The 12,624-nt window shown below is 36.8% G+C and overlaps 1 protein-coding gene across 1 annotated transcript in view; it reads left to right on the top strand.

The window, feature by feature from the left end:
* CSTPP1 (centriolar satellite-associated tubulin polyglutamylase complex regulator 1) overlaps nucleotides 1-12,624 on the top strand; it is an 82,573-nt gene that overhangs the window by 28,068 nt on the left and 41,881 nt on the right. The window contains exon 3 of the mRNA XM_048949816.1: nucleotides 473-603. Within this exon, the coding sequence (XP_048805773.1) occupies nucleotides 473-603 (131 nt within the window). The remainder of the gene's footprint in view (nucleotides 1-472; nucleotides 604-12,624) is intronic.

Below are 12,624 nucleotides of genomic sequence, written 5' to 3'. Positions count from 1 at the left end.
TAATACAGTCATGTCTCAGTAATCAACCTAAAAATGAAATCTTGAGGCATATGTTAAATATTTTTTTGGTTTTGTTTTGTGGCTTCAAGGAAAACTGGTGGTGAGAATGGCATTGAAATATAAACGATGCTAAAACAAAGGGCATCTTCTGATCAGACAAACAACCGTAACTCTTAGCCAGCCATTTTCTGGTGGATTGGTCTCAAGACTTTAAATGGCTCTTGGACACCCCTTGCTGGGATTCTTTAGAATGAATTTTACTTTCACAAACCTCTAATTCCTATAATTAAGTTCCAATGTGCGGTTTTTGCAAATAGTCTTGCCTCTAGAGGACAGATGGATATAAGCTTTAGAGACTTGGTTTCACAAAATATAACTGCCAGTGGTTTTCTTGCTACTGTTCCAGCTGGCTCCAGAACATTCACACTGGTTCAGCTTTCTAACGTTCTCTTGTTTTTACTTATCTCCACAGTTTTAACAGCGTACGTCAAGGAACACACATTTTGTTCCGTGAGTTCAGCTTTGTCCAAGCTACCCCTCATAACAGGGCATCTTTTCTTCGGACTTTTTGGAGATGTTTCCGAACAGTGGGGAAAAATGGAGGCAAGTATTCCAGTACCAATACGTTGATATCAAAATTGTTAGCTACACTGCTGGTGCTGCACAAATGCTGACACTGCGCACTGATCTAATACACTAATTCTGTTAAAAGGCATCATCACTATAGTGGCCTGTGGAATAAAAAAAAAAAAAAAAGTACCCACAGCATAAATTAGCATAGGAGCACCTTGTTGCCAGTGTTTCTTCTACTACAGAACAGCTCATCAAGCAACAACAGAGCAGAGGGAGTACATCTGTGGTCCTATGCATGAGGACGCAAAGGAGAAAATACAAGTTCTGGGAGTCGGATGGGACTCGGATAGCAGCTCTGGAGATAGTTTGAATGTAGACTATGAAGCATGAGATGCTGCTATTACAAGGCAGGTGGGGTGCTGAGTTCTTTGGCTAAGAGCTCTGTGTGATGTACAGGGTACAGCATTGTTGGGCTGAACATGGGCACCTAAGCTGTGTCTGAGCTAGTTCTGGCACATTTCTTAGATGACATTACAGGAACCTGGTGGCTGTGGAATGGGGACCACTGACAGCTGGGTGACCTTCCCAGCCTCAGCCACAAGGAAGAAGGTTCAATGCCAAAATAACTATTCAGCACTGTGCTATCTTGTCTAGCTATTCTTATACTGCACACACTAGAGTAGGTATTGAAGAACTGGCCAGAGTACAAAATAAACTCATGTAACTGCATGCAACTAAAATTAAGTTTTGGCTTAGTCTTTAAGTTCAGAATTTTAAGCAAACATAATGAATGTTGCTGTACAAATGCGGATTTCAGTGGTTTGAGTTCATTCTGTTGTTTTTTGGTTTTTTTTTTCCACAATCAGTCTCACTTGTTTCAAGATATTCTACCTCAATTCTTGTTGCAGGGAAGACTAGAGATAAATCTACAGATAAATCCTTAGCTTCTGGCTAAGTTTTGCAAGACCTCTACTTTTGATGAACAGAGTTTCCAAGATTATAAATAGGGAGATGGCTTTTTTGACACATGCTATTTTAAATCCTTTGAGATTTGACAGTTATAGCTAAACGTGGCAAAATAATTAGGTACTGAAGCAATTGGGTACACTGTCTGTAATATTGTCTTACTAGTGATAGTTACTCTGTTGTGTTCTAAATCATATATATTGGTTCAGGGATAGCATTTTTAAGGCATTGTGTAAATTGTATGGTACTAATCTATTGAGTATGCAGTGAAGACATCTATGATATAAAGTCAGATCATTATCAGGAAAAACAGAGTGTAGATTCCTGGAACACGGTTACACCGTAGAACTGAGAGATGATAATAAGAAAGTCATCCAGCAGAACTGCAGCTTTCAGTGGTGAATGTTGCCAATAACTTGAGAAGAAGCTATCTGATGGAAGGTACTCAATCAACGTTCAATGCAAATTTTCGACAAGCTTTGTCTCTCTAACATTTAACCTTCACCGGGCCATCTTCATTTGTCAGAACCAAAAAGTTTTGGCTACGTAATGCGCCGATTTTCTATTACTTTTAGCAATTGTATGTAAATACAGAAAAGGCCTGGGTGAAAATGGAATCACCAAGGTACTTTGCGAGAGAATGGGGGAATCTTAAGAAAAAAAAAGCTTAGATGAATGCTACTCTATTGTGGTTCTGGTCTTAAAAGAGTTCAGGATATGTTTTTCTGACTTCAAACTTGAGTGGCTGCACTTCTTGGTCTGAGCAAATGTGGCATGTTTACCTGTACATTTACATGCTTTCTTCCTATGTTAACTGGAGACAGAAATGTGTGGCTTCAGAGAACTTGCTGACAAATTTTCAGCCATTCAGTCTAATTTCTTCTTGTTGTCTAGCAGTAATTACAGTCTAGAACTTTGTTTTTATTCATTTTAGTTTCATTTGCTCTGAGATTTTTATCTCTAATGAATCACATTAACTTCTTAGTGGAATTTCTCAGTATGTCTGCAATTAAAATATTTCTGCTGTATTTGCACAACAGGAGAACTCAGAACATCCATGTTATTTTAAGTGCTAAACTCAATTTACTAAGAAGTTGCCACCAAAACAGTGCAACATGATGGATGAAAGATGATCATTGCCATCCCAAGGCATAGATTAGACCTGGATTTACTTCTTCTAAATACTTTCTTTTTGGGTGAATGAAGAAAGCAATAATGTTATGCAACAAATGGTAGCAACCAGAATTGAGATCATTTGTGTTTTAAATGACAGAATGTCTCCTTATGAGAGGAAAAAATCAAACTAAGTGATGCCCAAAGCAAGTGAGACTTTCAACTTGGAGCTTTCTTTAGAAGAATGAATGGTGGTATGTCTTTTAATTAGATTATTCCAGAAGTTAGTTTTGTTTTGGTTTGTTTTTTTATGATCACTGAACTAGAACACAAGACCATATGAACATATCAAAAATGGTTATTTTTGATGAGCTTGTGTAGAATCACAACTCTGTCTGTAGACAGTTTGTTGCTGTAGCATCTTATTTTATGTTGATAGAATTATGACAGTTTTAATATCATTATGTGCAGGAGGTAGAAAAGTTAGAGTCCTGCTAGGATTAACATCAACAGAATTTCTTATACCATACAATCTCTTCAGCTTGATAGGTTTTAGTTACATTTTTACTCATATTGGAGACTGGATTTATAATTATTTTATTTATTTATAAATAAATAAATATATATATTTATAAATATATATATAAAATAAATATTATATATTTATTTATAATTATTTTGTCTCAAAATACCAAGGAAAAGTCTCTAGCTTCACTAAGTATGCTGGTAGCATAATAAGCTTAAAAAAATAAAGAAAATTTTTAGGAAAAAAAAAAAAGGAAGGTGATACACTGGATCTATTATTTTATTTTTTTAATTTTTTTTACTTTTTTCCTTTTTTTGAAGCTCAGCAAGGTGCAGAGTTCTGTTTTCAAGTATGTTTAAGCATATGTTTATGCATATCTGGGATTCCATGCAGGGGGGAAAAATACAATTGAGTTTATTTTAGAATGCGATCCACTGTTAAGAAACTGTTGAGGACTTCAGAAAATTTCTTGCATTCTATAAACACTTAACAATGATTTGCAACACTCATAGAGGTGGTTAGAGGACAGCTAGTTTGTGTGTTCAGAAACATAGAGCATAATGCTTGGTTAGCAACAGATTTCTCCCAGAGGAAGGTAAAATGACCAGAAGTCTTGTTTTCCTTCTGCTTATGCTTAAATTGACCTCTTGGAATCTAGCTGACCTGCTCTTTTGAATTGTCTGTTCTTCAGGACTCTTTAATTAAAACTGTGCTTTCTCAGTTTAAACAGCCCCTGCAGAGTTCTGCTGTAAAGCTTCATAAGGTCAACATATGCCTCTCCCAACCCCCTTGGCTTTCATGTCTTGTTGGTTCTGTTTTTAATTAAAAAGATTTTTCCTTAAATGCTTTCCAGCCAATTAAAGATATTTTGCACTGAGAAACTTGTTCCAGGCCTGATATATTGAGAAGCAAACAGAAAGCTCAGACTGAACCATTGGTACTTTTTTTTTTTTCTTTTTCTTTTCTTTTTTTCCTAGAGCCCCAGCTTTCTTCAGTACTTTTCAATGGCTTTTCTCTTTTTTTCTCCCCTTTCTTTCTCCTCTTTTCTTTTTCTATTTTTACCAGCTATTTAAAATTGCATCTAGGAAAAATAGCTGTGGCTTGATACCTTAGATATAGTTCTGGAATGGTTCAGCACCAGATACAGGATCAGGAGTGGTTGTTACTTTATGTAGGTGCACGCAGCACCAAAGCATAGAAGTGCTACAGAAAAGTATGTTGGAATGTATTGGTTAGGGAACATTTTGGCAGGCCATTACATCCCCTTCAGGCAAAAAGTACTGCTACTGTATCAAAACAAAATCTTATATACTTGTTTCTTGTTTCATGTTCATCACATGGCATAATGGTTGAGGTTCTGAAACCCTTTTCTTTGTCAGTGTCAGCCTACCTCTGCGTATGTAATTCCTCATTTTAAATTGTTCCTTTTCCTTTTTTTATTCTCTCTCTCTTAAGCTGGCAGAATCCTCCGTCTTTTCTTTTTTTGTTACTAAAAGCAAATCAGATCTTTACATACAGTTACTGTAGGAAAGTTTTTTATTAATCAGTAAGGGTTTGTGGAATGTGCTAAAGATGATTAAGCAATGGATTTTAGTATAGTATTCTCTGGAAGCTCATTCTGCAGTGAAATAGCCTTATCTGAAATGACTGATCTCCAGCCTTTGTTCACTTAGTAGTTTCACTGCCCTGCAACTGTGGCTGTTACTATTTATGATTTGTTGATGTAGCTATGTCTGGAACCACAGATGAATTCGGAATATCAGGTCAAAGAATTTCTGAAATTGAGGAGAAATAAGTAGATTGTGTAACAGACATGGTGAGGTATATCTACAGGTATTATAAGTTAAAACATCTGCATTGCACAATGAAATGGGCTGCAGTAATCACTGTAGAAGTAGTAGCACATGGGTCAGTGATCATGTCTTCATTCAACCTCTTCCTGAATTTAGTCTATACCGTTTTATCTGTGCAGTTTCTGGAATTCAGTATGGTACAGCAGAAAGCTTCATTATTGAATCTGTTTCCTCATCCCCAGTATTGCATTTTCTTTTTAACTGTCTCTCTGAACATGCAGCAGCTCATCTTAATTTCCAAATGTTTTTTTTTTCAACTTCATAACTTCATATTCTAAATTTATATCTCTTCAATGCTTTTAATGCTTTTTTGGGGGGGAGGGGGGAACAATAAGTTTATCTGTTTTTATAAAATTTTTCTAGTTATTTGTTCATCTGACAGTTTTTCACTGGTTATTATGTCACTGGCAAATTGAATTAATATGTTCTTTATCTTTTGTTCCACTAGAGTGAAACATTTAAATGAGCTTATACTCAGTGATCATTGTTGCATTCTGCTAAGCAATTATCCAAAATTCAACTGGCAATTATTATGACCATTTGCTTTGCAGCCTTTTGGCAAGTTGCCCACCCCTATGACAGAATCCTTATTCAAACCAACTGAAATGGATTTTTTCAATTAAGTTGCTTAAGACTTTTAGATTCCAATATGGGCCGAGAGAGTTTGTTATTCCGAATTGTGGGGAAGTTCCTTGGAATAAAATTAGCTCTATGTTGTGTGATTTGGACTGGGATTCTGAACTCTCCATGTGTCCTGTGTTAAATGAAAGTGGTCTGTCTCTTTTCTGACATTCGACAAGTCTTTAGAGGTAATCTACACACTGTATATGCATGCACAACTAACCAATCAACAATCTTTCAAGCATTGGCTTCATGAACTGTTAATTTTTAGGACAGCTGCTTTGAAAGTAATGCCTCCTATTTTGTTATCTCGGCCCATGACTTCAGAGGTGGATGTTGGTGGTATGGCAGTAGAGGTTGAACCTTCCCAGCAATATCCCATTACATTTTGTTGCTGTGTGACAGACGGCAGCAGCGGGTCAGTCTGACAAAATGGCGCCTGCCACTGAAGTGCGTATGAGGCAAAGGTGTGGAATTGAATTCCTCCATGAAAGAAAAATTGCACTTACTGACATTCATCAATGCTTGCTGAATGTGTGTGGAGACCAAATAGGGGATATGAACACAGTGGGATGGTGAGTGGTGTGTTTCAGGAATGCAATGTGAAAGACAAGTCTCGTACTGGATGGCCATGCGCAGCAATCACACAGTGAAATGAAGAGTATCTTAATCAGCTCCTCTGAGTGAATCAGCAGATTCCTACCAGGGAAATGCGCATGGTGCTGAATATTGGTGTCAGTGCATTGGAAACTGTGGTGCCGGTGTTGGAATATCACAAAGCTTTCACCAGATGTGTCCCACAAATCATCATACGGGAACAAAAACAATAGCATGTGCAAGTTTGTCAGGACTTATTGGTCCAATACCAGGCTGAAGGTGACAGTTTCCTGGATTGTTTTGTTACCAGTAACAAGATGTGGTGTCCCCACTAGAAGCTGGAATCAAAACTCTATGGCAGTCCACGGAATGGCGACATGTGAATTCCCTATTGAAGAAAAAGTTCAAGGCACAGCCATCAGCAGAAAAAGTGATGTGCGCTGTCTTTTGGGACAAGAAACAGGTGATCCTTCTGGATTTTCTGGAGCCTGGACAAACCAATAGCCCTGACTTCTGTACCATGATACTGACTAAGTAGAATGCATGAACTTCCAGTCAGGCCAGAGAAGGAAGCAGCCTTTCTCTTGCAGCATGATAACGCCGGGTCCCATACCAGTTTGAAGACCATGAAGCCCATAGCCAATCCTGGCGGGCTGTCATACTACATCCACTGTACAGTCTGGCTTTGCACCTTCTTACTTCCATTTATTCAGGCTGATGAAAGATGGACTGTTGAGCAACATTTTCCTAACAACGCTGTCACAGTAGCTATGAGACAGTGGGTGAACTCCACTGGTGCAGACTTCTAAGGGTGCAGCATGCAGGTTCTTGTTCATCACCATTGAAAATGCATACCTAATTGTGGTGATTGTGTTGAAAAATAGCATTCTGTAGCTGAGAACTTGCTCTACCAAATAGTGTTATTGTGCTCTTTGTGTCTCTTGTAGTTTTTACAGAAATAAAAAGGAGGCGTTGCTTTTGCAGCAACTTACCTATGTTTCTTGTCCACTCTTCAGCAGTAAAGATATTCAGAGGTAGAGAAAGGAGATGTACATCTTGTTTTCTTTTGATTCCTTTTACTGTGACTTTTGCAAAGAGGTTGTAGGAAAGCAAGAACCTCTATGAAGCTCACACCTGCTTTCAGTCCACTGTTGGCTCAGAGATGTGAAAGTGAGAAAAGAGTTATCTTCATCCCTTCTCATTAACAATGAAACATCCATTCCTAAGTTGCTATTTTCTAGTATGCCCCTGTGCTGTTTAATTCAGGGTTTATATATGTTGATATTTCCAAATACAAATATGATTTCCAAGTACAATTTAGCACTGTATAAAGATGATAGCTTGGGACCTGGATAGGCATATTTGTATGTCAGTAGCCTGAAACTAGGTGGTTCTCTCAGCAAATCAATACATATGTGAGCAGTGTTATGGTGAGTCTTTGTAGCTAACTGATATAGAATAAACTCTGGGACATGTGCTGAACTACTTGGCAGTGCAGATGCAGCCTGAGGAAGAGCAATGTGAAAGGAACGTGTATCCATGTTTTGCATAAAAAGTAGAATATGGACCCTCCTTCACACACATGCAGTTAGTTCTTCAAAGTGGCCTCCATGCTAGAAGATGTCGTTTTAAGTGAAGGTGTATCTATCTATTTATTACTGTCATCCAGCTGCGTGGATAACTGGATTATTGCACCTTTTTTTGTTCCAGCTGCTGCTTATTGCTTTTCTGATTTTCTTTTTATTCATAGTTTCCATCACTGTAAATTCACTTCATGCTTTTCACAAGTTAACCCCATTGATTTACATAATGTGCTCCTGAGTCTAAATTGGACCATCTCCTATTGAATCAAGCAGGCTTGATCTATATATCTAAAAGGATTTAGTTTTGTTTTTTGTTTGTTTTGTTTTTTGTCTGTTTGTTGATTGTGAGTATAGACAACTACAGTCTCTCATCCCTGGTCTTCTACTTCATCAACTACTTACACTCACCAAAAGCTTTAAATGAAGTTATTCTGGTAAAACAAGCTTGGAAATACCATTTATTTCTTTTGGAAACATATTTTTCCCTGTGGTGTAAAAAGGCTGGCTTGAGCTGAATTTCTATTTCTGTAACAATGTTACCAAACTCTTCCAGCAAATCTTTTTTCTTGCTAGGCAGGATAATTGATGCCTGCAAACTCATAATCTCTACTCTGCTTTTTGTTTTAAGGTCTTGGTACCATTCGAGATGCCCTTGCTTAACTAAAAGTGTGATGTAGAATTAATTTAGTTAAACAGTGCAGCTGTGCTTAGGTGTAGAAGTTCTTGCATAACCCTAAAGTTGTCTTACCTTGTTGAACTATTTAAATCTGGCTTAAATAAGTATGACGTGAACAAAGGTGTTTTATATGATTGAAAGGATCATTGTATTCTACTGTGGTGTTCATCCTTGGAGAATTCTAGATGAATATCATTTGAAATGATCTGCATGCATGATTAGTACTTTGATATGCTCTACTACTTTCTGAAATTGCAGTAACGTAATCTGCAGATGAATTATGAAATATAGTTAGTAATATTTATAAATGAAGCCTGATCCATTTCAGATTTGTCAAGGGGACATGATTCTTATGTTGCACAGTGTGACATCCATCTTTGCAAGCTGAACTGAGAGTGATTTGCCTTCAGTGGTCTTAGTAAGGACAAACCTTATCACCTCTGATGGTTCAATGTTTCCATTTTGCAAACTGTAAAATAAAGAAGTGGAAAAAATGTGGAAAAGTTAAATAACTTCTATGTTACTCTTTTACCAAAAACAGCCCTTCCCTTTGGTCCTTTTCTTTCATGGGGAACTAGGACTGTATGAAATGTTTACTAGTTCAGTGAGGTGGATTTTTCATGCAGGAAGCTACATTTCATGCTAAAAAAAATAAATTAAAAAAAAAAACAAAACCTTTTTTTTTCCTATTAGCTACAAAGTCTTCCCCAAAATAAATAATAAGTGTTTGGGGTCTTCTTCTGTTGCTGCCTAGCAGCACAAAAGTACACCATAAGGATACTTCACCATAACTGATATTTCCAAAGCAATACTCTGCTACATTGCTTGCTGATGCTAAGGATACTAAACAGCATATCTGTGCTGTAGGAAACTCTATTCTGAATTTTCAGTGTAAGTTAAGTATTATCTAGAGACTTGCAACAATAGTATATGATTCTTAAAGCAACTCAAGGTATAGATGTGCTAAAGAGGCATGGAGCTTGGTCGCTGCTGCATGATGTCTGTTTCCAAGGTGTTTTCTGCCCTCGGAAGGCAGTCAGTAGAAAGATTAAAAGTTGTGAAGAAGGAAGAAGTTTTGGGTGTAGGAAAAAAGAAAAAAGGCCTTATTGGGTAGAAAATTCAAATCATAATCACAAAACTGTGACTGTGATTAGATGTTAGAAGGAACATTTTGATCACGCAGGGTCAGATGCAGCATGTTGTCCAAGACTGTGTTGAGTTGGGTTTTGAATTGAATACAAAGATGAATGCTTTGTAACCTCTCTGGACAAACAGTTCCAGTGTTTGACCACCCTGAAATCTCAGTGTGACCAAGAAACCACTCTTAAGCAAGCCACTGTTAAACTACAGCATTCAAATCGTACTGTTCTTTTCGTCACTGAAATTTTAAGTAGAAAGTTTTTCTTCAGAAAGAAAACAAGGGGAATTGCTAATAAACCAAGTGTGAATGACTATCAAAAGCATAGGTTTTTTTTCTTTCTACCCCTTTCTATAAGGGTTTAAATGTCTATGAAATAGCATCGTCACAGACTTTGTAAGTTCTTCTAAGGTAAATGCTGTTTTAGTTTATCTCTTCATTAATCTCTTCAAGTATGACTTGTTTCTGTTGTACTTATGATTGTTGATTGTTTTCTGTGTTTGTCTTTTCTCAGTATTTTGTGGTCAATTTTCATTATACTTAACAGAAAAATATGACTCAGATAAATTCCTGAAATGGTTGCTCAGATATAAAGACAGAGACCTCAGAAATACTTCATGTGCAGGAAAAGCTTAAATAGAATTTCACACCTGAAACTTCAGAGAATTCAATGTCAGTTTAGCTAAAACCTACAAATCTGTAGTAGAAAAGCTTTGTAAGTTCCTGTACTCACAGAGCTGCTTGTTAGAACTTTTCTTCTAAGGTTTTCCTGCATTAAGCCTGGGCGCAGGAGCAGTCAGAGTTTACATCAGCTGATTTAATAAACTGGTATTGATTCCTCTGTAGAAATTGTGTATGATTTGTAACAGTGAAAATAACTCCTCATACTCTACAGTCTCTCTGCTATTGCTTCTTTTTCTTAAGCAACAATAAGGGCTGGAGAGAGTATGAGGAGTTGGGGACACAGTAGAAGCCTAAAGGAAGCAGAAGAGGTGAAGTTATTTATTGATTTATTGTGGTGGTGGTGGAAAGTACATCAAGTTTCAAAGTTTTTCTGGAGTTAGCTTTTGTAGAGGGAGAGGTCAGGAAAAGTGATATTATTCTGAATGGAATTTCAGTCTTTCCCCTTTTTTGTTCCACTGTGCTGTAGCACAGACTTTCTGAACTATATTCACACTCATCCTCTGTTCAAGTGTCATGTGTTAGACCCAAAGATTTTTCTTTGTTTCCTTTTGCTTCATTCTGCTATTAAATATTTCTTCACTTTTGCTGGCAGTGGCAGAGGAATTGCTATACTGTGCAAAGTTATAGTGCAAAGCAGATACTAACCAGCATGATTAGGATAAAGAGCATTTAATATTACAGTTTCTGCCTGGAATAGTTCTGATTTTTTTGTCTACTCTGATTGAAAACTTCATATTCTTGAAATGACTGAGCTGCCAAAATTGTCTTTAAGGAGCTGTGAAGTGTTTCATTGCTTTCATTTGTGACAGACAGAACCTCTCAAATGTGATATCTCAATTTTAATCTGGTGAATAATGGTGACACTTTTCTATACCTGCTGTCTAAGGATCTGTTTTACAGATTTTAAGAAATGAAGCCTTCCCAAACTCTTGTCAATACTATTTTCACTTTATAGCTGCAAAAAGTGAGACAGGGAAATGAAGCAGCTAGCTGAGGTTCGCATAGCTGGAGGTAGAATCAAAATCTTTGACCTTTTGATATTAGTTATTCAATTTCATATGCTAAAATTGTTTTTCTTACAGATACAGGCATCTTTTACCATGAAACAACTAAGAAAACATATTACTATAAGGCAATATTGTTTAGATGAATTGTTTTTAAAAACCTGGTTTCTACTTAATTTGTAACTGTTTTGAGTGATTGCTGGCTTACTCAGAATAGTATACCACTGCGTATGACCTGCATGGGGTCGTAGGATTTATTTTTTGTTCTTTTCAAGTTTAACATTAAAACCCCATTTTCTGTTTGCTTTTCTAGACAAAGTCTTTAGAGCAAGTTAGAAATCGGTTAGCTAACAAATGCTGTCATGTTCATTGTCTTTATTGTAGAACCACATGCTTAGTATCACTTTCACCGTGATCCTTCCCTCTTTGGGAAGAAAAAAAAAGAGGTAATTTTGTGTGTATGTACCATGGTTCATAAGAATTCTGGTGTTTAGCTGATAACTTTACCACTTAGAAAGCAAATCCCCTTGTACCAAAGTTGTTTGCTTTTCGTGTGAAATTGGCAAGAGGTTTTCTCTTTTGAAGGGGCTCAAAATAGAAACTACTTTATATGCTGGAATATCTTTTTTGTTCATCTTCCCTCATTGTAAATGCAGAACATTTTCCACTTATACAAAGGTTGTAGTCTTTTGTTGTTCCTCCATAGTTTCAAAGTACTAACTACTAGTTGTACTCTTGTTCAAACATGTTGTGCTTCAAGGGACCATCTTGTAAAATAATGCACTATTATTTTCTAAGTCCAGACTGTTAGATGCACTGAACATTGTGTCTAGAGAAAGTTTTCCTGAGCATAACTTTTCTTGGAAGAGCCATCTTCTGAATTCTTCTATTTAAATAATAGAGAGCAGAAGCCTAGAACCTAATTTGGGTCTGTTATGCCTTGCTATTTGTCTGGAAATACAGGTTTATAAGCTGAGCTTTTAATATCACAGAGAAGTTGGATTTTGCATTAGATTAAACAAGGCTCCTGCACTGGAAAGCTGTGTGTATGCACTTGAGTAACCAAAGCTAAAGAATGCCTGCTGGAGCTGCAGCTGTTTCTTTCTACATTTTCCAACTAAACGAATAAACATATAATAAAAAATAGAAGTAAAAAGGACATAAATTGATGAATAGAGTTCTTAGTCTGTTAGCCTTAGCATAAACTGCACGAGGAAGATCTGTATGAATGTCACCAGGAAGAGAAAAAAGGATAACACTTCTAGAAAATTGTATTTCATCTACAGGATG

Source organism: Lagopus muta, chromosome 6 (genome assembly GCF_023343835.1).
Source record: "Lagopus muta isolate bLagMut1 chromosome 6, bLagMut1 primary, whole genome shotgun sequence".
NCBI classification, from domain to species: domain Eukaryota; kingdom Metazoa; phylum Chordata; class Aves; order Galliformes; family Phasianidae; genus Lagopus; species Lagopus muta.
This window is presented reverse-complemented; position numbering and strand designations above follow the sequence as displayed.